We start from the raw sequence: 26,770 nt of genomic DNA, 5'->3' as shown, positions 1-26,770 counted from the left end.
GTGTCCTGCTGGGCCCCCAGCTTTAGCACAAAGGGTTTCTGCTGGTGGCACACTCGCTGTGAACGTGAGCAAGCTCTTTCCTGCACGTGGCGGCCAGTCTTTTTGCTGAGCTGATCCTTTTTTTCCACTTTTTTTATTCCCCTGGATTAACTTTCTGCAAATTAGTAACCCAAATGGTCACACGAAGGAGCAGATAAGCACAGAGCCCCAGAGGAGGGGGTCCAGCCTGGAGGAGGAGGAGGCAGCAGGCGCTGGTGCTGCAGCGGTGAGTTAGTGCTGGGCACTCTCAAAAGGGCCCTTCTCTTCCCCACTCTCAGCTGTGCCCTCCTGCCTCTTCCCACGTGCCAGCTGTGGTGCTGAGCCCGTGCACTGATGGACTGACCCAGCTCACTTGGCATTCAGTTGTTCTTTTCATGGTGTTTTTTTTCCTGTGTGAGCATTTCACTGTTGGTCTCAGAGGAGGGAACTCGGATGGGGCTGGCAGGCAAGGAGCCCTCTGCCAGCGCAGCTCTCCACTGAGGTCCCTCCTGTGGGGTTACTGCCCTGCTTGCCTGCAAGTGTGCTGTAGGACTGCAGGGCCAGGAGGTGATTCCTGATGGGATCCCCATATGTTCTCCCTGGCAGATCCTTGCATGCGAGGGGCAAGGCTTGGGGACAGCAGCAGATCCTGTCCCAGTGCTGCAGGGGAGAGTGCTCGGTTTCATGTTGGGGTTTTCTTCAGGAAAACAGGCTCCTGGCCTCATCTGCTCTGTGAACAGATGTGTGAATGAGGGATTCTGCTGATGAGTTCCCTTTTTTTTCCTCCTTTCACATGCTGTGGTCTCACCACAATGCTCAGCTGTGGCATTTGCCATCGCGGTGACCCTGACTGAGGATATGGGCTGTATTTTCTCACGTGCTTTCTGAGAAAAGCTCAGCTCACAGAGGACGATGGGGTAGCTTCAGAAAGATTTCAGATCCTGGCTCGGAGCTCTACCACAAATTGCTTTAAAAGCCTCTGTGCAGCATAGGGTTCTGCAGTGCTCCTCGGGAGGACCTGACTGGTGGCATTCCTGCCTGCCCTCAGTGCAGTGATTGCAGGAAGGCTTTCAGCTTATTGCAGCACGGCCATGGGTCACTCTGGTGCTGAACACAGGTGATAAATTCACACTGCTGCTTGCAGGCACGTTTCATTGCTTTTTTTTTTTTTCTAACTAGGTTGTACATTTAGACTTGAGGCCGCTTAATCCTCTGTGAAGTGTGTTCCTCAAGACTGGCTATTAGCATCCTGTAGGTTTGATGGCAGCTGCCTGCAGCAGGTACTGGGAACTTGATATCAGACCCAGGGGCTAGAGGTTGGATTGGGATGAGCTGGAGTACAGGAGGGCTGAGTGGTAGTCAGGGCTGGCGGTTTCCCACTTGAGCGGTGACTGATGAGGGTTGATGTGACAGCCTTATGTCGCTGTCACAGCCTCCAACTGCAGCACAGGTCCCTTGTGAGGGTGGCACTGCTTGCTTCTTGCCACCATTTTTCCCTTATGCAGGGTCACCCAAGGTGCACTCTTTCAGACCCTCTGGGAAAGGCACCTCCTAGCAGAGCTCCTGTAAGCCCCCCAATGGGTTTCCTTGTGTCCACGGCTTCTTTGGGGCTTTTCAGTTCCAGCGGAGGGGTCAGAGATCTCTGTAACCAAAGGGGAAATATCTCTGAAGTCATTTCTGGCTTCTATGCATCGCCCATAAACTTATGCTGTACCACTGCCCTCCAGCTGAGGTGTTTCTGTTATCTCCATGTTGTACTCTAGGGACTCTTCCAGGAAGACTTCACGCAGGGACAGATTCGGAGTGTGATAGCAGGAGGCACTGTGAGCCAGAAGGCAGAAGAACTATACTGCTGGGTGCTGGTACTGAATGCTTTGGAGCTCTCCCTCTCTTTTTCTCCTCTAACACCTTCCATCTGGATCCGCTTCCTCTGAATGTGAGCACTTAGCTTTTCCCCAGATCAGGGGTTCTTAGCACAGATGACCTTGCAGTCACCTGCAAACACAGAGTGTGAGGCTGCTGGAAATCTGACCTGATGCTTTTGATGCTGAGGCTACAAAGATAGAAATAATCTGGGTTGCAACAATTTCAGATTTGCATCCCTTAGGCTTTCTTGGCACCTGTTGAATGTTGTGTTCTCTGTGCTGGAGGAGTTGGTTCTCGTGCGGGACCATGCGTGTGCTTTCCCACCCCAGAGAAACTATTTCCATTGGAGTTTTTATCAAAATGCCAGGAGCCACAGTAGAGGATGAAAGGTGGTTAATCTAAAATCTGTATTAAAGTTTTTCAGGATCTTAAAATTCAGTTCCCTCTCTCCTGTCAGCTTCCAAAATCTTCATTCTTTCCTTTCTCCTGCGTGCTGCACAGTCATGCACGCTTTATGACGTTGAAAAGTGTATTTCAGTAATGGTGGCAACAACTGAACTTAATAGACTAAGCTTGTGGCACTGATTTTGTTAGCTCTCAGCTGGATTCACTTAAAGGCTCTGCCCTGTGGTATATGTGAGCTGATAGCTTCTGAATACAGGGTGTGTTGGTGGCCCTGGGAGTTCTGAGTGTGGTCACACAGCAGATCTATCCATTGTGTGTGGAGCAAAGCTTCAGGAGTAAGATAGCAAACACTATTTTGGATTTGTTTAGGCCAGATCAGAAGAACTTTTAGACTGGGCACTGATCTTTCTGTTGGTGGCCTTGTGCTGGTTGTCCTTTCAGGAAACGTTTGTCACATCTTTGAATAAAATTTTATCTGGATATCAGAGCTCAGACCTCAGAACGATGTTGTGAGAGTATCAATTGCTGGATATCACCCCCTTCAAAAAAGGTACAGAGGGTGCTAATGCCTCTGTCGTATCAGTACTGTGGGCAGAACACCACGAACCTCGTTAATAAGCTGGCTGCAAGGAAGGGATAGGACTAGCACTTAAGGAAACTTGGTAATCAAAGCTAACGTGAAGAAAGGATTCGGTTGTTACTGGCAATGATGTGAACTCATATCTTTGAGCTTAAATTGTTGGAGAAAGTGGCAGTGTTGCTGTGTGGTGCTGGTGATAAGCCAGGATAGAAGTTGTATCCAGTCCTGTCTGCTCGATGTGGCTGAGTGAAGGACTCCCGATTGCCACGGCACCCAGCGGGTGAGCTGCTGCTGTTGGGAAGCAGTTCTGCAGCCCTGTGCTATGGCTCAGGCACCCCCTGGTCCTCAAACCAGCGTGCCACTGCCAGTACCAGAGTGCTGCACACCCCTCTGGCAGGTAGGTGTGCCTGGTCTGTGGGCACCCGGGGGAGCAGAGCCATGGTGCTGTGCTGCCGTCACGGGAAGGAGCTGCTTCCTGCAGACCTTGCTGCTGCGTTCTGTTGCTATCATCTTCATCCTGCTGTGCTCCAGCTTAGCATCCTGCAGCCCTCTCCTGAATCGCAGGCTCCTAAAGCTTCCCCTGGAGGTGCACAGCTTTGTATCTGCTGGCTGCAGGTAAGCCTTCTTGCTCCTTTTGTGGCTTCCTTGTAGTCTGTTGATGTGCTGCTTGAAAACCACTGACTTGATGCAGTGCTTCAAGAGATTCCTTGATGTAGCTTCTCTGCTTGGCATAGAAAACAGAGAACGGAGCAGGCAGTGAGATTTTGAATTGGATTTTTCCAGGAGCTGAGATGAAATCAAGGTTAGCTCTTCCTCAACCTCTTGGACTGGTGCAACGTGGCTTGGTCATTCTAGGTATGCTGAAGTCCTGTTTTCTGCTTGTATCTGGGAATTCACTCTGGCGTAGCTGAGTCCTTGAACCAGTGTTTTGGGGTGGGATTCTTCTTAAGTAGAAGCTTAGGATGATGGCAACTTTATCTTGCATGCCTGACTCTTCGCGTAGTAGGTTTGGACCAGCAGTCTTGGTCTGTGCTGGAGGTTACCTGGAGCATGGTGCTGCTTGGGCATGCAGCAAAGTGATCAGGGTAAAAGTCACTCGTGGTATGAGCAGAAGCAGATAGCCCAGCTCTGCAGCCTGAGCTGACCCAGGAGGAAGCAGCTGCTGCCGTCTCAGCATCTCAGTGTGTGTGTGATCCAACTGAAAGCAGAGGCAGACGTGGACAGAAGTTTGTAAGGACAGAAGTTGCTAAGCATGTTGGTCCTGGTTTCACACTAACAGCGCAAACGCTGCCTGAGAGTGCAGGAAGAAGTTGGGTGGCTGCTACAGAAGTTACTGCTTCGGGAAGCTTGATGATGTAAATCTACTCCAAAGTGATGGTCATGAGGACCAGCAAGAGTAACTGAAGTGGCGGGTGTCTTTCTGCCTGGGCTTTGTGATCGCAGCCAGCTGAGCTCATTTCAAAGTGCTTATGAAGGCAAACAGCTGTCCTGTTTACCATCTCTCCTCAGTGGGGAGGAATGACCTGTGTCAGCAAGGGCTGAAATCTTGTCTTCTTTCCCTAGGCCTTGTTGGGAGGAGTGGATGTGTGAACTTACCTCTAGGAGTGACTAATGACAGACCTTTTAGGAGCAGGAGCACAGGTGGCTCGGCGTTGTTGCTGCCCAGACCGGCTGTGGTGCACAGGTTGCTCCTGCAGGAAGGAGGCCTCGTGGCAGCTCGCCTTCCATTTGCTGTTGGCAGGCTTCAGAGCAGTCCCTTGAATCAAAAAGCCATACGAGAAAAGCATTGAATGTATTTATAGATATCTTTTAAAGTGAGCTGAAAGGCAACCTGCGTCGGGTGGCTTGCTGCAGTGCTGGAGCAGGCTGTGGGTGTGGGATAGACCCATCCAGAGACATGGAGTGGGGACTGCTTCAGTGCTGCCAGGATGCAGCTGTCTGTGGGAGCTGCTGCTGCTGGAGCAGTAGGGGCTGGCTGGGACAATAGTGGGAAACAAGTGGGAGATGTCCAGCTGAAACCAGTTTTAATTTATTTTTCCCTTATCTGTTGCAGTTGTTTGGGTTTTCCTTGGCAGCTGTGGGCAGAACAATTTGTGCCAGAGGGTTTTACAGAGCCCAAAGTTGGCGTGCTCTGAGTTGGTGCTGCGGGCAGAAGCGTCCTGCCTTCTTGTGCTGCTGCCAGGGAGCAGAAGTGCCCTTATACAGCCTGCGTCCAGCAGGAACCTGTGCCAGGTGGAAACCAGCCTCTTGCTGGGTTCCTCTGCCAGATATCGGTGCCCTGGTCTGGCTCTGCGCGTGGCTTTAACTCCTGTGCCAGCGCAAAGGATACAGGGGTGGAAATGCTTCCTTTGGAGGGGGCACCAGCTTAGGACTATGAATCTGCCTTGCGTGGGTCTCCAGGTACGTCTGCCTGGCAGGCAGAGTTGGTCCGGCAAATCCTACCAAGCACTGAGTTGGTGGCAGTGAGTGAGGATCACTGGAGCTGCCTGCAATGTCGTGCTGCTCTCGGGCCCTGCTTGCGTGAGCTCCCGAAATCTCCAGAGGCCATTGAATAGGAGGAAAAGTGCACTGGGGTAGGAAGGAAGTGTGATGCATTGCGCCAGAGGTAAGGGCACTGCTTAGTGCATGCACAGGGGTGTTATTCCTTTGGACGTATTAGCTGAAATCCTGGACTGCACATAAGGGGTAAGGATATTCACACACCACAGCTATGTGGTGCTTGTTTGAGGAGTGGGCTGTTAGACCCCTGTCCACCAAATGAGAAGTATTTTTTTTTCCTGTGAGCCATGCCCTGTTAGAACAAGCAAAAAGAATGGGAAGTGGTGACAGATGAGGAGCAGGGGACAGAAGAGAAGTGTCCTTGAGGAGCAGCAGTATTTACGTAATGGCTAACCCAATATTAACGTAAATAAGGAGCTGTGATTTTTACCTTGGAGCATCTGCCTGGGGTGGCTGCACTGACAGTATGTAGGCAGGTGGGGCGAGAGCTGGAGAGTGCCAGATTACTCTCCTTGTTTTCCAAAGCATTTCTGACTGAATTATGGAAGCTTTCATGCAGCAAGAGGAGGAGGGAGCCGGGGAAAGAAAGCCTGGAAAAGGTGTGCTTTTTTCATTGTTTGCTAGAGTGCTTTCTAGTTGGAAGAAACAGCTGGGGAGAGACCGTGGTTGTGCCTTTGACCGCACAATGGCCTTTCTGCAAGATCTGCTTTAATCAACCAGGTGAAACTTCAAGGACCTGTAACTGATCTCGCTAAACACTGCCCGAGTGCAATGTAATCTGAAATAAGCATTGAGCATTGCCATAGGACCAGCTGCATTAAATGTGTATTTAGCGAGCAAAGCTGTTTTTCTGGTCTCTGTCACTTAAAATGACTGTGGCTGTGCTAAGAGTTTGTGGGACACGCTGCACATCTTGTCCAAAGCCCCAAGTGACTTTGTTGTTAGTGCTGCCGTGACGCGAGCCCACGTTTGGGGAGCAGGATTTGTATGGTGGTGGAGCAGGACGTGGCCATGTGTTGGCTGTGGTGTTTGATAGCTGTTGGTGATCTGCCTGTAGGGAGGTGGCTGTCACAGCAGCAGGATCCCCTTATGACACCTGGCAGGGCTGGGGGCTCCTCTGCTTCCCGACAGCCCCCTGCATTGTGGCTGCCTTCTGTCCCACACCAAGGTCCGAATACGTGAGTGCTGGATGATCCGTTTAGGCTGGAAATGCACTAATTTAACAGAGCTTGGTGGGGAGCAGATCTGCCCAGTGCCTCCCAGCCCTCTGAAGCACGGACCCGTTGTGCTCACTGCCTTCCCGGGAGCTGCTGGCGGCTGCAGCACTGGATTTGGTAGCTAATGCTCTTTGGAATCAGTGTCATTTAAAAAGTATCCAGCCAAGAAAGAGCACAAGATGTAATTCCAACAGTTTTTTTTTAGAAGGGCGGTAGCTTCTATTAAAGGGAATCGGTGCAGCCATTCGCCCCGTGTGTGCCCTGGGCCTCGTGGGTGTTATCCGCACTCCAGCTCTCCAAATTCCTGCAGAAACGGTGCAAAGCTCAGAGTGAAACATTCCTACCACGCATCTGCTGACATTTACAGCACAGGTATTTCGGTAGTTAACCCGTGAGGCTTTGGAGTGCAAAGCAGAGGTGCTGGGAGTGAGGGATGAGGCAGAGCCTATTTTTACTCCGTCACAAACAGGGCTCGGCATGTTTACTTTATACTCCGGAGCCGCTCAGGCTGGGGTGTTTTTTAATATCTGCTGCTGCTACTGGATTAAAAACTCAAACTCTGGGTATCGCAGGAAAAACTTGCTCCTGTGAGGTGTGGAGGCTGCTGCGGCCTGCCAGCGCCCACCCGGTGCTGCTGGGGGTCTGCAAAGGCTGCGGCCTGCTGCTGGGGCTGGGCCCTGTGCCATCCTGCAGGGGGGTGGTGGCTGGCTGGGCTTAAGAGTCACCGGAGACGTGCAGAATTGGAAGGGCTGGGAGCAGGGAGCCCAGGCTGTGTGCTGTGCCCTCTCCTGCTGGTGCTCACCTGGGGCTGGCGGAGTTGTGGTGTGCTTCACGTGTTGCTTTGCAAACTTTTAAGCTCTTTATCCTGGCTTATTGCTAAGAGCTATTAAAAGCATGGTGCGCTCACAGTGACGTGCGGGGTTTGCAGGGATGGGCCGCAGCCTCCTCACGTTGGAGGCTGGATGAGCACGTACGGTGAGTGGCCCCAAGGGCCTCTATCCACACAGGCTTGGTCCTCCTCCTGTCCCCCAGGCCCTGGAAGCCATCAGCTCAGACCTCCAGACCAGGATCTGCTGTGTGCCTTCAGGTTTGGTCCAGCCCCTGCAGTTTGCATCACTGACCTGAGGCAACTGTACAAAGAACTAGCCAAGATATTATCTTGGCTTTTTTGCTAATAAATACCGCTGATACTAATTTACAGTTGTATCGTTTGCTTGCTTACAGCTGCAAAGTTGGTAATTATTAATCTGCGATCTTAGAAGTTACACTTCAGAGCTGCCGTGTCACCCTGCCCTCCCATGGCACTTGGTGTCAGGGTGCTCGTCCCTCCCTGCCTGCCTTCCCGCAACAAATCCTCCCCCACAGGAGGGAGGGTGAGTGCAGCACTCAGCCTTCCACTGCTCCCCTTGCTCTTCCCGGACTCCCAAATAACAGGACTTGTTATTTCTTTGCTTGCTGGTTCCAGCTCTGCTATATCTATATCAAACCTGGTGTTTCTGTTGTGACTTGGGCAGTTCCAGCCCCACCTTGTCCTGTTGCTGATGACCATGCAGGTCCCCTACAATTGCTTGGCACACGCTGGGTGCTTTATGTCCTTTCAGGCAAATCACCCCATGTCAGCCTCCATTCTTCTACCTGTGTCCCATTAAGCACAAGCAGTTTACGTGCACATCTTCATCGCAGTGCAGCAAATTGCCATTTTCCACGCTGTGTTTGCATTCCAGCAGCAGCTGTGTGGTTGGCTCTCCTGGCTCCTGCAGGTTCCCAGTGGTGCTCTGACAGAGCTCCTGCTTGCAGCTGCCCTGGAGCATTTATGACCCAAGCTGTACTGATGGGAAAGGAGACAGAGAGTCACCTGGCACTGATATTCCTGCTGAAACGAGCTGGTGCACTTTTGGTCTCCGAGCATGGCTCCCAGGAGTTGGTGAGGTGTATCTGACACCTTAACTATGTGGTATGCCTTCTGTGTGTCTGTCAACTTCCTGGAGGTGAATTCAGTAACCTGGGGGTGTTTTCCCCCTTTTTGGTAACAGCCAGAGGAGAGCAGAAGTTCTTGCAGGGACAGCTGGCCTTTTGGCATGGCTAATTTCTATTTTTGAAAGTCAGATTCAAGTGTCAAACAGGTAAAACAAGTGGACTCCGAGTGCTTGGTCTGGTCTCCAAAGAAAACGGGTGCTTGGCCACAGACCCATCTGCTCTGTGTGCTTTGGATTAAGCAGGCCTGCATTTATTTGGGAATATTAATGTTTGTGTACTGTAACGCATCTGTGAACATTTGTGCTCCGGAGGTCAAGCTGTGTTTTGTCAGCATCCCTGGTGCACGAGAGCCCATATCCCTGGCACGCTGGGCTGTGGGGTAATGCATTTTCCCTCTGTGCAAGGCTTGGCCAAGTCTTCGGGGGAGAACGGATGTCAGATGGGCTTTGGCACATGGCAGGGCAGGACTTGTGTTCTGGCTGGAGCGTGAGCACAGCATCCAGAAGTCACAGCTGGCTGTGTGCTTTGGGGCTTTGTCCCTGAGAGCCGTACCTCGTTATAGAGAGAGTTACTTTGCACGGTTACTGGCGTATTTTCTTTCACTACCTGGCCTGTAAAAGGGAAAAAACTAGGTTAGGAAATAAGACCACTTGTTGTTTTGTGAACAAAGCAGCGTTGATTCGTAGAGCTGAGGCCAGGTATGTTGGTAGAGCCCTAAAATTCTGTCACAGGTGTATTTGTAGACAAGCTCCTGGAGAAAAAGGAAAAAATATCAAGAAAACAAAAACCACAGAAATGACCCTATGAGGTAACATAGCATGGCTTTAAAATAATGAGGAGCAAATCGGGCTGGCAGGGTGCAGGTCTAAAACGTGAGTGACTTAGAATACTCGGTTATAGAAAAAATACTTGTGGCTTAAAATATCCCAGGAAGAGCTGTGCTGCTGGACAGAGCAAGTTTCCCAACTTCTATTTTCAGCGTTTCCAGAGATTTCCATAATTCTTGTAGAAGGCTTTTCCCCTGTGTGCTGCCCTCGCCCTCCCTGGGCATCCTGTGCTATGATGTATTTGCAGTTTGATTTCCCAGGTTTGCTGCACTGACTTCAGCCTGGCTTTCCCCATACTTGTTTCCTCCAGAAGTGGGAAGGTGTCAGTGTGTTTTTATCGACAGGAGGAGGCAGAAAGGTGAGGGGACAGTTACCATAACCACCTTATCATCAGCAATTTCCAGACCTGAAGGAGCCGAAATCGGTGTTTGTCTGTCCTGCAGAGCAAACAGCCGTGCGAGGGCTGTGGCAAACGGAGCCAGGGCTGTCTGTCTAAGGCCAGCGTGTATTTCACTTTCTGGGACAAAGGCTACTTAGACATCTGGATTGCACTGGGGATTTTAGGGCAAAAACCAATTACTAGTTTGCTGTGGATGAAGAATGGCCGCTCGTTGCGTGAGTGCGCTTCCACCAACTTAGTGCTGCGCTGAGCTCGTGCTCCAGTGCTTTGGGATGGAAAGCTGCAGTGCAGAGCTTGTTTGGTGCCCTGGGAACATGAGGCTGAGCAGACCTTTCCTGACCTTCGGGTGCACTGAGAAAACAGGCTCGTTTTATGGACAGTTAATTTATAGAAAGTTCCTGTTTAAATTTCCTGCAGGAGCCATAAAGCCAGAGGACAGCTGCGCCTGTCGCAAAGCAAAGGCTGCTCCCACCTGGCCTGTGCAGAGCCAGCTGCAGGGAGCTTTGGGACAGGGCACTCGGGCTGCTCTGCAGAGGAGCAGCCCTGCATGTCCTTTGGAGGTGTCCTGGCTGCTGCGATGGCTCCTGGGGCCAAGTCAGGGATATCTGTCAGCTTTTGTATTGCGTTCGCTCTGGTTTACTTAAGCCTGGCTTAAGGAGTGTGTGTAGGTGGCAATAACTAACAGTCCAAAACAAAACCTGTTTGGTGTTTTTTTCCCCTTGCTGGCACGGGGATAGCTGCATTTATTTCCTGCTGCTTTCTCCCTTCTACCCCAAAGACAGAAATAAGCAAAACCATGTAGACTTGCAGTTGTTTGTGCTGCTTTCAGTGTGAAGCAGGCGGGGTGCCACAGACACCCTGCACACAGCTCAGCTCCCTGCAGCAGCCGGGCTGCTCTGCTCTCAGCAGGAGCACACATTCTAATAATTCTGATCCTCATAGCTAGTTCTGATCCAGTTTGACAGGGGTCGGGATCTTAAAGACACTGAGCTCTCAGGAGAGCCCTATGATACTCGGTCTGTCCTGCTGCTCAGAGCTGCTTTCTGCAGGCAGGTAGGCTCACATTCCCCCTCCCCGCTTTGGATCCCTTTACTGTTTCTTCTTCTCAGCCTCCTTGCCACATTAAAGCTAAGATGAGAAGGAAAGAAAAACTTCCAGCTCATACTCAGGGCTGAGAACCAGAACTGGGAGGTGCAGGAATCCATCCCATGAATACTTGGAAGGCAGTTTCTTGGCTCGGGGCACGCTGGGGATTTGCACCCTGGCTGCCCCCCCATCCCCACCGCCTGTCCCTGCTCGTCAGCCCTCGCTGCTGGGCAGTCTGTGCTCACAGGCTGGCCTTCCTCACGCTCTTCACGTCTTTCTCCCAGGCTGTGGCTCACCGGGGCAGAAAACGACTTTGGGGTGAGTGGCTGGAGGGCTGGAGAGGCCCCCGGAGCCCCTGCTTTGGTTGGCAGCTGAGCACTGAGTGGTGGTGGGATGCAGAAATGATGGAAGGGAGCGCGGAGCTCTGTGCAGCTCTCGTGTGGTGCGGGGGTTCTTCAGTATATCCCTGGGGCAGGTTTTTCCACCTGATAGAGGAAAACTCTTTGGTATGCTCAGGGCTTGAAATCTCTTAGTTTTGTTGAAGCCAGGGCCTGTTTCTCTTCCTTTAAATCACTGCAGCAGTTGATAAGCAGCTGGTCCTTTCTCAGGGAGAAAACGCTGCAGAAAGAAATGCCAGGAATGCGAACAGCAGGTGGGGACTGGCAGATGTACATATCAATCACGACAGACTGACAGAGGGGCTCATTCCTCAGGAGAGCCTCTGTTTGCCTCTGGCTGGCTTTGTGCAAACCACTCTGAGCCCCTCCGGCCTCCGCTGGGGGTTTATAGTGGGGCAGCTCCTGGGCTGTGCTGAGGAGCACTGTGCTCTGTGCTGCCCTGGGAGTGGGACCCTTGCTCCAGGGATGGGGGCAGAGCCTTTGGAGCACACTGCTGGGACTCAGCAACGTTCCTAATAACTAACGTGCTGCACCTCGGGATTGGGCAGTGAGAGATCTTGCTGCCACGTTGCCGAAGAAGCGGGCGGGCTCAGTGAGTTAATTGAATTTGCTGCACTGTTGCATTTTAAACCATGACTTCATCCCTCTGAGGAGTCTGGAGTCATTTCTGTGGACAAACCCCTGCTTGGAGACGGTGGTTCTGTGAGGTCACCTGTACTGAGCAGTGCGGGACGATGCATGGCACAGGGCTGAGCGGGACCAGGAGCCATGGGAGGGCTTCCTGAGCTCAGTGCTCGCACTCACTGCTGCTTCTTGAGTGCCCAGCACTGGACTGAGTGGTGAGAAGCCTTGAGAGAAACTTACCTGGTAATCTCCGAGTGGTGTTCCTCTGTGTGATGGCATTGCATGCTGCAAGCAGAGCAAAGCTGCTGTCACAAATGACATTTTGGGTGTTTTTCCCAGGCTTTAAGCTTTCGTTCTGGCTGATGTGCTCGCGTTGGGATGTTATCTGAGTGCTTTGGGTCCGCTTCGCTTTGTCTGCACGATGATTCCTGGAAAACCCAGAATAAAACTCGTGCTGGTGGGGCTGTGGTTAGACCTCCCCGGTGTGATTGATCCCCAGGGTGTTCTGCTGGGCTCGGCCTGAGCAGCTGCTGGCTGTGGGGCTTCAGGTCAGCCAGCTCCGATCCCAGGGATTTGGCTGTCCCCAAAAGCCAGCAGTTCCGTGGGGTTTGCAGGAACGGTGCTGATTTACACGGCACATCTGCCCCGAGTCCTCTCATCAGCTTTTCCTTGGATCATTGCTTGTTTCTGTGAAAAAGCAGTGTAAGAAAGGGCTACTGTTCCCAAGTAAGAATGGCAGTGAGAGCAAGAGGTGGTCAGTGCTGGGGCACAGAGCAAAAACTTTGGAAATGTAACTTTTTCCAGCTTTAAAAACTTGTTTTCTCAGCTCCCCACCACAGGACTTGCTCAAACTAGTCCTTGTTGAAACTGCAATAGGTACCCATGACCAAACTCTTGCTGGAGAGGTTGTGTCTGATGCTGGTTCACTCTTGAGCTGGCACTGGAGTTTCCCATGCTGTGGATCTGCCTCACACTTGTTTTTAAGTTTTCAGCAAAAGCAGTTCAGACATTTTCAGGAGTTAAAGGCAGAAGTGCCCAAAATTTGAGTATTTAAGAGAACAACAAAGCTTTACTGCTGTGCACTGAGCTGCCTGCTGTTGTCAGTGTCCAAGGGCTGTGCTCCAGGCACAAATGCCCTGATCTTATCACCTGGCAGGCACCAGAATGGCTTTGCAGACCTGCCACTCAGATGCTATCCAGGAAGGGCCGGGTTGGATGGGCTGTGGCAGGGAGGGGACACCTGGGGGCACTGGGGGGGACAGCCCTGTCCCCTCACTGCTGCCTTGTGTACGGCCACGGCCGGGTGAGGAGCTCCTCTGTCTCCTGGAGCCTAGAGAAGGTGCAGGACGAGGAGCACGCTGTGCTTGCTGTGACCAGCTCACGGGGAGCCCGAGCTCAGGTATTCTCAGTTTTAATTCATTATTTGCAGTTTGTACTACCCACAGCAGCATCCTGCCTTGCAGGACTGATGTAGGGCTCAGCCTGCAGTCATAGCAGCTCATCTTGTGGTTGTGAGGGGCAGCCTGGCTTCTGCTGCTATTTCTGAGAGTCGCTTTGTGCGTGAGCTGATTCGGTTCATTTGGTGGTTTTATGTGCACTTTGTTGCACTGAGGTTGGAGAGGCCTTTGCCTTGAACTCGAATTATGTCCCCAAACTGCACCTTTCTTGGTCTTCACAGCACACCTCTCTCTGGCTGCGTGCTGTTTTAGTTTTCTGCTCTGCTGTACAGGTTCCTGTTAAGCAGGGAGTGCCTGGGGACTGCAGCTGCTAAGCCAAGGTTTCTCTTCTCCGTTTCTAAAATTTGAGCTGCATATTTTTCCTTAGAGCTTTTTACTAAACCCGGAGAGGGCTCAGGCACCAGGCCTGAAATCTTCTTAGCAGGTGAGCTGTAGGGAAAGCTGGAAGCTAATCCTGGCTGCCCTGTAGCCATTTGTGTTTGTTTTGGTAATGAAGTCTACCCCCTCCAGGTGAAGACATGAAGCTATGTCCAGGCTCTGTACCTTGGTGCTGCTGTAGGACAAAACTGCAGCTGTGGCACAGTGTCGTCCTGCAGGGCTGCCAGGTCTCCTGGGACCCTGCAGCTCTTCCCCAAACCTGCAGCCCTTTAGCAATAGCAAGCCAAGGAAGTGCCATATAACCACTGAAGTAAGATAGCGTAAGCAAATAGAAGCTTTGGTGCAGGTAATTGGGTACCTAATTGCTGTGTTTGCCACCTGGGGACTGGAATTGCTCTCTGCTCTGGAAGCTGAATGGGCCATACTGTGATAAGCAGTTTAATTGTTTCCCTGCATCTGCTGCAGCATTATAAAACCAAGGCAAGCTGCACACACCTTCAGAGCTTAACAGCCTCACTGCAACTCCGAGCCTGCTTTTTCCTGTGGCGCTTGAGCATCCCTCTTCATGCAGCCCTTCTGTTCTCCACACCCTTTATCTTTGCCTCTGCTGTGTGATTGCAGTGAGCCATTGAGTTTTTCTGGAAAGTTGTTCAGGTCTGTGCAGTTATTAGCTGTAAGGAGGTGAGTGTGCAAACAGAGAGGAGGGTCTCCTGCGAGTGGGATGCTCTCTCCAGTCAATTGTTGGGGTCTGGGCATTATTTTCATGAGGAAGAGTAGATGGGTGCTGAGCAGAAATCACTCTTAGTTTGACTTGAGGGGTGGCATTTGGAAGGAAAGGTGTGGGGTGTTAAAGGCTCTGAGTGCATGAGGCTGTGAAATGGAGTTGTCCTGCTTCCTTCGGGGCACTGCTGGGTATCTGTGCCTGGGAGAGGCAGCCCTGCTGCAGGAACTGAGAGCGGGGCACAGGGGCACTACGTTGGGGGTGAGCCAGGGGAGATGGTGCTTGGGGGGGACAGGCACGAGCTGGTACAGAACCCGGCTAAGCACTGGTGTAATTTTCCTTGTTGCCTCAGAATGGCATTCAGCTCTGTTTTCCCGGGGCAAACACTGGTGCTTTAATGACTTTGCCCCCATTCCTGGGATTCCTGCAGCCTGAGCAGGTGTGTTACCTGTGCTTCGCTTCTTTGCTTTGCCCTGGGAGAGACATCGGCCCAGGATCTGTCCCATCTTCTTACTCCAGTGTTCTCCTCCATAGTTTCACTCCACCTAGGTGTGAAGTTCCTTGCTCCTGAGGTTTGGCACTGGCAGCAGCAGGAGATGTTAATGCTGGACTGGCAGCTAAGAACAGATGCCCAAATCCCACCTCCATTCCTTACAGTGGACTTCGTGGCCTTGGAATCATTGGGTTTGGCATTCTGCTCCGTGATGCCAGAGCAGGGTGTGGAGGAAGGCTGGAGCTGTCTGTGTGCTTCAGCACCCCCCCCCCCAGGCCCAGGGTGACCTGGCAGCAGAGCTGTAGCCACAAAAACCCCACACAGAACCAGATGGGTTGGTTTTGAATTGGCTTGTGCCATAGAAAGCAGATGGACACCCCGAGCCAGGTCCCTGCTTTACCGTGGCTTTCAGACTGCTGGCATGGCTGGGGGTTGTGGTGAGGAGTTGGGAGTTCTAGCCAGGCAGTCAAAGCCTTCGCCCTCTGCTCTCCAGCAAGAGGAGAATACCTATAGAAATGAGCACTGTGCAAAGAGCTTGTCGGTCTGATGGAGTTCGGTGACTCCTGAGGATCTTCAGGATCTTGAATTCCTCTTTCAGAAGCTTTCTTGGTCTGAGCTCTGTTTCATTTCATAGCTTTCCCATTTTATGCTGGATGGTTAGAGCTGGAGCGTGCTGCCAAAAAGCATTTACAATGGTTTTCCTGAGAAACATTGAAAGTTGCAAGTCCAGGGCTGAGGCCCTGGCTGCTCTGCACAGATTGCTCAGTGGTAAATGTGTTCAGAGCTGTGGCAGTTCCACTCACTGAGCAATAAGTCAAGGCAGAACGGCTTCATCGAGCTGCATCTTCATGCTTTGGCTTGGGGCTGCAGGGCAGGGTGCAGGAACTGATGGAACAGCGAGATGCTTCCAAACAATGTGCTAGCCCTTAGCTACGCAGCCACTAAGGACATAAATGATGCTGCCTGTGTAACTGGAGTGCTGGAAACTGGCTTGCCTTGCTCCCTTGTCTGTCTCCCATCAGCTCTTATGCCTCATGTCCCATTGGTAGCAGCAGTCAGGCTCCTGGTATGGGGAAAGACCTTGAGCCCATCCCTTCAGTGCTGCCTGGTGCCCCGAGCTCAGCTGATGGGAAATTGTTGCTTAAAGAACGCTTCCAAAGACCCTCTTGAAATACTTCACTAGCTGAGGAATTCAGTGGAATACTCAGAAGGTGATGATAAACCATTGGAATGTGGCTGCCTATCCATAAAGCCATTCAGCGAAACAGCGTTTAGACGAATGCAAAACCTCATTAAATCTCCCCTTTTTGGTGTGGTTTGGTGCCTGCAGGCCTGGGGTTGTTTGCTCCTCAGGCTGGGATACACAGCGTGCTGCCAGGTGCCCCTTGATGCCACCAGCACAGCAGAGGTTTGCCTGTGTGCTGGTGTGTGAGGGGAGCCCAAGTGCAGTGCTCGATGCACAGGGCAGTTCTGGTGATCAAAATCAGAAAATACTTTGCTGCGTGACTGCACATGCAAGGATCTCAGCATCCAAGCACTTCAGGAGCCGTCAGAACTTCAGCCTCCTTTTTCACGTGGTTTGGAAGCACGGTTCTGAAGGAAGACTTGGGGGTCTGCCCTGCCATCAGGCTCTCCCCCACCTCACCGACAGCTTCTGCTTGCCAATTTGACAGATGAGGCTTTGTGCCTTTTATTTTTTATCAAACACAAAACAGGTGGCTGGGATGATGGGCAAGTTTCCTTGGCTAAATGGGCGCTCCCAGGCTGACCTCTGCTCCTGTGTGACTTCCAACACGGGGTGTGATCAGGAGGCTGAGCTGGGAGAAGCTGCAGCGAGGTTTCCTGCCTTGCTGGATGTAAGAATGTATCCCTCAGGGTCCATCTCCTTTTTGTGTGGGATCTCAGTACTTACCAGGACAAAATGTTCGGTGGAAGCGGCCTCTCTGATTAGGATATTCATTGCTTCTCTTCCGTGTGGGCTCTCTGAAGCCTCATGAGGGGGTTTTGTTCAGCCTTTAATTCAATTAAGAAGTCAAGCAAGAGTTGCAAATCTGGTTGGTCTCGTTTGTTTCAGTGTTCATAGCTGCATCCGAAGCAAACATCTGCACAGCACAGCGGGGCAGCATAGGGGGGAAGGATTTCTACGGTTTCAGCTGAGATTGCAAGTGCTGCTGGGGGCTGGGGAAGGATTTTTGTCCCATGCAGAGCATGAGATGGGGGGAAGGACTCCAGCCCATCAGTGGCAGGACAGTGGTGGGCAGTATGCAGACAGACAGACTCGGGCAACTGGTGGATGGTGAGTGACAAACACAGGACAGGATGGTTCCTCTGAACGCCCTTTGCTAACACTGCTGCCTTCATCTCAGCATTATCTTGCTGAATTTGCCCCGAGCTATGGAATGCTGTCTTTACAAAAGAGAAATCGGGAGGAAAAATGCCTATTTTATCTGGGTGCCCTGAGTTCTGTTTCTTCACGGAATCTTGGAATCTGATAAAGCATTCATATGCATGTATGCATATATGCCTGTTGTGTTTGTCTTCAAAATATGCATTTCTATATAAGCTTTGGTAGTAAAGAGCTCTTAAAACCAAAGAAGTTGAGGCTAACTTGTTTAATTTCCTGTGACTTTCAGTACAAGCTTTAGCTTAGGTTCTGTTAAACATAGAATATGAGTATGAGGATGTTTATGCTCTGTAGCTCTGTTTCAGACGAAATCAGGAGTTGTGTTCCTGAGGGGCTGGCTGTGGCAAATCAAGTGAAGTCAAAGCCAGGTTAAACTGAATGCCCTTAAGAACAAGCAGACCTTTGCTCTGCCCCACTGCAGCTGTATATTTAGCCTATATGCCCTTTCCAATTACAGCCAGGAGAAGACACCCGAGGAGGAATGTAAGTCATACCCGCCCTGAGTGCTGCCCTGGGATCCATCACAAAGTGCTTCTCGAGCCAGAAGCAGTGCCTTCTCTCCATAAAACTGACCCCTCCCTCCCTCCTTCTTAGGCTTTAACATTTACCACGTCCACAGCCTCGTTCTGCACAGGTCTGAGCTTGGTGCGTGCCTTGTTCCTGGTGCATCCATCAGCAGCCCCTGCGCCCAGCCCCTGGTGCCTCTGTACCTGCTGTGCCCTGCCTGCTTCTCACCAGGGCAGTGCAGTTGTTTCTCATGCAGGGTCCGTCCTGTATCCAGATAATCCCTTCTGGTGCTTCTTTGGGGGCCTGATGCGAGGACAGCACCACGAAGCAGTCTTCAGTTGTTATTTGGAGTCCCCTCTGGATTTATCCTAATTTGCCTGTGTGCTGCCAGGACCGTGGCAGTTCTGGCTGCGATGTTCCTGATTACAGGGGAAAAAAAATGGTCTCTGAGGCATCCTAAATATTTGGGCCGATAATATCAGTTTCCTTTTAACTGAGCACACTTGAAGATATGATCTGGGTTGTCTGTTTGGGAATAGCAAAGTGGGAGGAAGGGATTGATTGTGGTTGCTGAAGCTCTCATCAAAGAGAAAAGTCCCACACAGCCAAAATCACTGCTATGGTCACTTGTGCGGGTCTGGCGCGCTGATGGGTGGTGTGGATTCTCCTGAGCTCCAGGGCATCACAGTGACACACTGAGCGCGGCTTTTGAGGGACCTGCAAGCAGGATCTCACAGCTGGGAGGCATCCACCTGGTCTTGTAGCAGAGTCAGGTCCGTGTGCAAGCGCCTGGTTCCTTCTTGGTGGTACAGAGCTCCAGCTTGCAAAGAGAAGGTAATGACGAGTAGCAGGAAAGCTTCCCCTGAGCTATGAGTAGGTTAAATATCTCAGTGCTTACTCTAGCGGAATAAAAACTGCTTTGAGGTGTCGATTGCTGTGACCACTTCCCCTGCAAGCTCCATGGAGCTGCTGTTGGCACGCATGACCTGAGGCAGTGAGTGACAGTTTGCAGTTCCCATCTGCAGAAGTGCTGCTCCTCTCCCTGCCCGGCACATAACTCAGCACAGCTGAGTTTTGTTGTTTTTTCCTCTAAATTGTTGCTCGGTGTCAGGGTTTCCTGTTGCTGACAACAGCTGTGCTGAAGACGAACGGAACCTGCTACTTCACATTTGGTCTATGGTTACAGGCGTGCAGGACATGAATGCATTCAGCATTAAACCACAACTGCAGGGGTGAGCTTGTCTTTCAGAGAGGCATCCCGTCCTGTGCACGTCCTCACCGCACGTGTCTGCTCGGGGTGGGGGCATGGCTTCGTGGAGGGAGAACGTCCGTCCCCAGCTCTGCCCGTTTGCTCGTGCCAGCTGCGTGACAAATGTCCCTGAGCAACTGTCCTCCTGCGTTCCCTCCCATAACTCACCCAGGCATGCAGAGGCTGGAACTGGTGAGTGCCTGGGTCACTGCTGTGCTGGAAAGGTGGAGGGTGGAAGAAACCCCCACCTGCCCAGCCCTCTCCCCCTCCCCAGCTCCCACAGCCGTGCGTGGAGCAGCGGTAGGCACTGGGGCATGTGCAGCACTGTGCCCCTGCCCACACCCAGCCGTCCCACCACATTGCATCATTCCTCCTGCTTGCTGCCTCGACATGCAGCCACTGATGGGACCTGCCCAGAGATTCTCCTGTGGGAACATGCACGAGAGCTGTGCACGTACGGTACTTGTGCTTTGGGAAGTTGCACCAGCCCACTGCGTTCTGCTCTGATTTGGCTTCCTTAGGGAGAGACCATTTGTTTCAGTGTTGTCTTTATGGGGGCAGTGGTAAGTAAGCAGCTCAGGTAGGTGGGATTCCTCCTTGCTCTGATTCCTCCTTGCTCTCCTTAATTCCTTATCTGGAGCAGGGCATGGGAAGGCAGCTACTCAGGCTTTCAGCGTCAAGATTCAGAGGCATTAACATGCTGGCAGTGATTAATTACCACAGCCCACTGATGTGACTGTACTTGAGCAATTGGATTAGGTGCAGCTGCGCTGGGGCTCACATTAGCAGGTTCTTGCTGGAGCTGTGATGTAGTTGGCCACACAGAAGCGATTCCTAGGGCAGCTGCACTCCTGCTGTCCTGCGGTGGGCAGTCAGCAAGGTCCTGTGGCTGGCAGGAGCTGTGTTGCCCGGGCCTCGCTTTCAGCACTGTCTTCTGGCCGCTCCGTTCTGCCTTCCTGCATATGAAGCAGTGCATATCCTTAGCACATCAGCAGGCCTTGTGGTTTGCTGGAGGAGTCAGCTCCAGCATTGTCTTGGCAAGTCAGCATCATATCAGCATCATCCAGCAGGCCTGGCTGCGTGCTCCACGATGGGGATTTGGCATCAGCAATCAGGCATCAACATTGGCATGTGTACTGAGCACTAAGGCCAAAGCAGATGTTGATCCCAGCTTTGATGTTTAATCCAGCGTTTTGGAGGTTCAAAGTGGAGACCCAAAAGAGCTCTCACAGAAGCAGGAGGATAAAGAGAAACTCGGTATTTTCGTAAGATCAGACAGAGCAAAACATCCTGAAATTCAGGACTAACCTGAACCTTTGCGGTGGTTCTGCCAAACAGGGCAGTGCAGATCCTGCCAGAGGAGGGAGTGCTGCTGTGTGGAGAAGCTGGGGTGGCCTGGCCTGGTAACCTGAAAGCAAGAGGATGAGCCCTGCAGCATGGTGATGCCTGCAGAGCAGAGAGCAGCACTGCAGAATTCTGCTTGATTTTTGGCTCTGTTCTGAGCTTGCATGAAACGGCAGAATCATGGAACGGCTTAGGTTGGAGGGGGCCTTAAAGATGTCCGGTTCCAACTCACTGAAGCAAGCAGGGATGCCAACCACCAGCTCAACTGCCCAGGATCCCACCCAGCCTGGCCTTGAGCACATCCAGAGATGGGGCATCCACACCCTCTCTGGGCAGCCTGTCCTAGCTCCTGGCTGGACTGCAGCCTGTTGGCCTTTCTGATCCTCTCCGGCTCCATGCTAGTCACAGCTCATGGAAGGTGATCCTGAGCGCTGTTATCTGCTACCTATGACTGAGCAGTCTCAAACAAGTAAGTCTGCGTTTTGCCCATCTCCACACGTGAAATAGGTTGGCTGTAGCTCTTGAACTTCCCCAGAGGCGTCGTGCAGGTGCCCATGCTTTTCCCACCCTCCCACGTTTGTTCTGTGTGTCTGCACTTGTATCCAGACTCACAGCTCTGTGCTGTGCACAGGTGGGGTTCTGTCATGAAGAGACCATAGCTGGGGGCCTTGCTCTGCTTCTGGGGAGCTGCCCTGCCTTTGGTCCTAGCACAGTGTGAGAGCCTGGCCCCGTTTCAGCTTATTGTTTGGTGAGGAGCTGTATTAAAGAGATTTCTTGGTGGTGTAATGCTGTTCTTGCTTCTCTTGGCTTTTCTTTTGGCAATAGCTACAGAACTCTTCCTGTACCTCCATTGTGCTCAGCTTCTGGTTAGAGACTGTTCTGTGGTTTTCCTAAATGGAATTTGGAATTGGTGTGACCTACAATTGTCAGAGTAGGTCTGCACAGCCAATGCATGAGTCGCTTGGCTGAGGGGCACGGGCAGTGCCTGCTGCCTGCTCCGGTGATTCTTTCTGCAGTGGGTGATGACTTCATCCTCCTCTCCTGCTTGCCACAGATATCAGGGACTGGCTCCGGTCTGCCCAGGCACTCCTATCCATCCACAGGAACACCCTGGGGTGAATCACAGAGTTGGCTTAACAACACAGAGCCACACTATGGCAGCGCGTGGTTCCTGCAGCCTTGACAAATGGGGGCATTGCTGCTGTGGGGACACGGTGCCCACCTCTGCAAGTGTGGCTGCAGCTCTGCATGGCTGCTGCTGGCTGGCCGTCCTGCTGCCTGCGCATCCATCCCATGCAGGTGTGGAGGCTCAGCTGTGAGCAGCAGCCAGTGTTTCTGTGCTGATACCATCTCAGCTCCACAGCAGCCACATTCCTCAGCTGCTGCCTTCCTCCCCTAGCTGCAGCCTCTGATCCTGCCCACGCTTGCAGCATGGCTGCTCTCTAGTCTCTCTGCAGCAGGACCTTCTAGTGATGGGGCAGAAGGAGAAGCAGCTCATGGACAAGGTGCTGTGGGTGCAGGCTCTATGGAGGCTGAGAGCCTCTTTCTACCTTCTTATAGCCCTGTGCAGAGTGACAGTGCCCTGGTTTCCCACCGTGGCAATCAGTGGCCTCACCGGGACCTCCTGCAGAGCCTTGTTCTGTCTCCAGAACTCATTCAGAACAAGATGTGCAGAGCATGTTGGAAGTTGTCTGGGTACCTGTTGCGGTAGTTCTCTTCTTGTTGAGGTGACTTCAAGCTCATCCAAATTCACCACGTCCAAAATTCATCCACATTCCTGTGCCATTTGATGTGTGTTGGATTCTCATCTCCTGACAAGGCAGGGAGCTGGTAGGAGCTGGAAAGCGAGACTTGCCTTTACCTATCCAGCTGTTCCATTTCTGGTGGTGACAGTCTCTGGAGAGGCAGCTCAGGTGTTTGACTCTGGGTAAAGACCACAGTGTTGCCTTTGAGAAGAGCCTGGATTTGGTTTCTCTGTCACTCAGCCCCATGTGCTCCTGTCCTGGGCACTCCTCTGGCCCAGCGTCTCACACTGACCCCCTCCCAGCTGATTCCCAGGGCTTTCCAGCACTGTTTTCTACCTCTGCTGTTTCTCCTGCCTTTCACTTGAGGGCTTTCTGAGAGTGGCAGTGCTCAGATCAGATATTTGCCTGACAAACGCTGCACCAGAGGTTATTGTGTTCGACTCGCAATCCCACTGCCCCTGGGGGCTTCCTTGTGGCACAGAGGTGTCGGCCCTCTGCCCTCAGGTGGGGAAGGCCCGTTGCAGGGTGAGGACGTGCCAGCCCTTGCACAGCCCCTCTGCCTTCTCCCTTCTGCAGTAGGCCTGGCTGTGCAGCCGCGTGGCCTCCGGGCACACCGTGCTGCAGCAATGGCTGGCGGGCTGCAGGGTTTGGGAATGGATTAGGTTTCATCTTGACAAGCAAACAGCTTCAGGGGCGAGGGACGCTAAAGCATCCTCAGCCCAAGGTCTCAGTGTCCAGAATAGCACAAGCTCTGCGTCAGCCTCAGAGCGCCCACAGCGCGCTCCAGCTTTGTTCGTTGGCTGGGCGGATGCAGAACCCGCCCTGTGATAGCTTTGCACAGGGCAGCTCCCGGCCCCGCTCACGCGCTCTGCAGTCAGGGCAGCAGGAGCTGTGTGAGGGCAGCCAGGCGTACGCCCCGTGTGGGGGCTGTGCTAGGGGCTGTGGCTGTTGGTCGTGAGGCGGGCAGGGTTTGCTCTGGGAATTCGGAGCTGCTGCTCTCAGCCTGGGAAATAAAGGGTTGGTTAAAGGTGCCTGAGCACCTGGGCCCACGATAGTCCAGTTTCAGGTGCTCTCTGTGGCCTCACATGCGTAGCTTGCTCGGGTCTGATCCTAGACTGCATGTTGCTGGCCCCACAGTCAGGTATGAATACTGGCTAATCCCAAAGGCTGGAACAGAGCACAAGCCTGGTTTGAGAAGCCAGGCTTTGGGGCGGAGGAGAGGAAGCATCTGTAAGCATCTGTCATGCATTGAGTATCAAAGGTTTCTAGGGGCCTTCATGCTGAGTAATCAGCATTTAAATGTGCTGCTGCCCCGGCCTGAGTGCGGCTTGCCTCCAAAGACCCCTCTGCGCTGTGCTCTGCCACTGGTTGTGTCTGCCCGGAGCCTGGGGCCAGTGGGTGCTCCAGGAGCAGCATAACTGTGTGCATGGAAAGCAGGTGGGTCTGATTGCTCTAGAGATGCTGTACATCAGGTAAAGAGCTGGGAAGCTCTCGCTGGTAGTGTTAACTCTTAGGGTTTAATCCAAAAGCGAATTAAAACAAACGGGGTGGAAGGTAGGAAGCTCGGTATCCATCACAAGGAGGTCTGTGCATGCTGGCTGGCTGGGGATTGTGATTAATTTGCTGATCGGTTTCCTTCCTTCACCCAGGTTGCCAGGACCCTTAGGATGAGGCTGCTGTGAGGAGTGGCAGATCCGCTGCCTGCACTGCCGTGCCTGCACACCCCACCCCACGTCCCTCCTCTGGCTGGAGCGCCGTCTGAGAGCCACCGGGCAGAATGACTGTTGGATGTGTGCTGCAGCCCCCGTTCCTGGGGAGGACTTTGCTCCCAGTGCTGCTGCTTGCAGCCTCAGCTCACTGCCACTGGCCCAGCGAGCCGGCAGAAGTGCTGAAGGACTGGGAAAACCAGCTCGAGGCCTCCATGCACTCCGTGCTCTCAGACCTCCGAGAGACTGTGCCGGCTGTGGTGGGGATACCAGACAGCTCCGCCGTGGTGGGCCGCTTCTTCAGAGTCTCCATCCCCACAGATTTAATTGCTTCCAATGGAGAAGTAGTCCAGGTGAGAAATGTCATTCCTTGGGGCTCATTTTCAGTTGTTTGTGGGGTTACCACGAGAATGTGTGAGGTTGCTGCAGAGCTCCCTCGAGGCTGTGGAAGAAGGATATAGATCTTTCTCACCTCATTGCAAAGTTTCTTTCCTCTATGGTAAGGCAGTCTTTGAGACGGCTGCTCAGGTTTGTTGGCTGCATTTAAGCTGTGAAGCACACAGCCCCTGGACGACAGGCATGTTCCTGGGGAGATGCTGCCTCGGGATCGGGGCAGCTGTGGATTGCCTGGGACTGCTGCCGTGACACTCGGGGAGCCTGCTTCACTATGGTAACAAAATATTGTCAGACAAACAGGCTGTGTTCTGGGAGCAGGGCTCTGTTCTGTGTTTGACGTAGTCTTCCCTGACCTTGTCCCTGAGTCCTCTTGGGAAGATGAGAACCTTTCTTTTTGTCTGACCTACTGGCACTGCGGACACCCAAAAACTAAGCTTTGTAAGCAGTCCTGGAAGCAAGGAAGTGTTGGGACAGCCTGGAGGAGGACAGACAGTGCTGCCAAACAGATGCTTGTTCAGCTCTTGTCCTTTTCTGGAAGGGTGCTGAGAAGTTGTCTCAGCATCTGCTGGGGATGGAGAGCTCAGGAAAATTCTGTTTTTGAAAGAAAGCAGACTTCCAATCTTAGGGTGGGTTTTTTTTTTCAGAAAGTAGAATTGAAAAATACTTTTAAAAATCCATTTTTGGAAAATGTTGTAACAGGCCAACCTTTGAGTGCCTTTCAGAAGATCAGAGAGGCAAGTCAGGAGGCAACTGACATCTGAGCCTCTCCTTGCAGGCAGGTTTGTTTTAGCTGTGCGTGCTGTTGTGCAATTACATCAATCCGGATTCACGATCTCGCTGTCTCCAGCTCTGGGATTGCAGCATCCTGATGGCAGGTAGAAAATCTGAAGAATGTATCTGTTATTGACGGGCTGTCTGTCAGATGGGGGAGAGAGACGTGTGGTGGGTGAGCTCTGGGGTTAGCTGGAGGTGGGGTGGGCTGGTTTCAGAGCAAGGGTTGTGATGATTAATTAACCTGGTGGAGAGTGGTGGTGGCCGCCCTACTTGAACCACTGCCAGGTGGGAGTTTGTTAGCACAGGACACTTATGTGAGGGTACCAGGCTTCAGCTTTGGAGGGAGCAGACTTTCCAGTGTGGATCCTTGTGAGCAGGAGAGTTGTTCAGGGCTGCTGTGCCCATGAGCTCTGCCTGGTTCATGGCTTGGTGTGCGGTGGGTGCTGCTGCCAGCACTGCGGGAGCTTTATCTTTCTCTGTGAATTCACTGGAGGAAACTGTCAAGATCTTGTGTTACAGAAATGATCACTTTGGTTTTGAGTTTTGTTGCAGACTGACTTGTTTTGGTGTTGTCTAATGGCTTCTTTGATGGCAAGAAGGCATTCTCAGTGCTTGTTCAACACCACAGCTACAGCACTCTCCTCTTCCTCACAGCAGTCGTCTTTGATAGCTGTAGGGTGGCTCTGTGGTGTGTTATTGCAGCCCCATCTAGTAGCTCCAAACAATACTTCTGCCACTGCTATCAAGGAGTCTTTGCTGATAGCAACAGATGCTTGGAGAGCAGCAAAGGGAGCGTGCTGGAGCGGGACTGGAGGAGCAGTTGCTGGCTGGGATGTAGATCAGCAAAGGCTGGGAGCAATTTCCACGCTCATACGTGGGTTTGCCTGAATGCACATTGCATCTGTTCACCTTGAAATTGATTTAAAAAGTGAGACAGGCTCTGTGGCATTGCTCCTGGCCTCACTTAGCAGGCATCTGGAAGGACTCTCCCTTGCACCGAGAGCTGTGTTGGCTGCTGAGCGAGGCCAGCCTTCCCAATGGGGATTTGATTCCTGGCGTACATAGGCAATCCTGGAGTGCTGGGGTGCTTTCAGGGCAAGCTGCTCTGCTCTTTTTCTCAGGCTGCCTGAGCCAGAGCAGTGATAACATGGTGCATTTAGGGGAAGTTTTTCACCCAGAGGGTGGTGAGGCACTGGAACAGGTTGCCCAAGGAGGCTGTAGATGCCCCATCCCTGCAGGCATTCAAGGCCAGGCTGGACGTGGCTCTGGGCAGCCTGGGCTGCTGGTTGGTGATCTGCACATAGCAGGGGAGGGGAGGAGTTGAAACTGGATGATCTCTGAGGTCCTTTTCAACCCAGGCCATTCTAGGATTCTGATCTGGATGTTACTAAATGGGGTACTTGACCCCTAAGGAGAGAGAGTAGGGACACCCTTTTGAGATGTAGCAGTGAATCACTGCTTACAAGGAGATGTACTTGCCTACGTTCAGTTCCCTTAAGTGTCTATGAAGCTGAATATCATTTCATAAAAAAAAAAAAAGAACAGCTGATACATGACATCCCCAAACGTCAGGAGCCTGAGAGTGGTGTGGCTGCTCCATTTCTAGGCAGTTCCCACCGATTATTTGTAGGCTCAGTCCTCACTATGGTGGGGAGCCCCTTGAAGCTGCCTCTCGGCTCCTCTCCCTGCTTGTTAGCAG

General features: G+C 52.3%; 1 protein-coding gene across 6 annotated transcripts in view; it reads left to right on the top strand.

Annotated features, from left to right (window-relative positions):
* The window catches only part of DAG1 (dystroglycan 1), a 38,383-nt gene that overhangs the window by 2,716 nt on the left and 8,897 nt on the right, over positions 1-26,770 (top strand). For 3 of the 6 annotated variants that reach the window (XM_085235824.1, XM_085235826.1, XM_085235825.1), the window contains exon 2: positions 23,845-24,254. In XM_085235824.1, coding sequence (XP_085091950.1) covers positions 23,973-24,254 — 282 coding nt within the window. In that variant the 5' untranslated portion in view covers positions 23,845-23,972. Of the gene's footprint in view, positions 1-6,936; positions 6,958-11,061; positions 11,194-11,843; positions 11,866-23,844; positions 24,255-26,770 lie in introns of those variants that run through there. The other 3 variants (XM_010718335.4, XM_010718333.3, XM_010718336.4) reach the window with 3 other exon arrangements.

The sequence above is a fragment of the Meleagris gallopavo genome, chromosome 14, assembly GCF_905368555.1.
Source record: "Meleagris gallopavo chromosome 14, MGAL_WU_HG_1.1, whole genome shotgun sequence".
Classification (NCBI taxonomy): Eukaryota; Metazoa; Chordata; class Aves; order Galliformes; family Phasianidae; genus Meleagris; species Meleagris gallopavo.
Note: the sequence above shows the minus strand (reverse complement) of the source record. Positions and strands in the feature narration are given on the sequence as shown.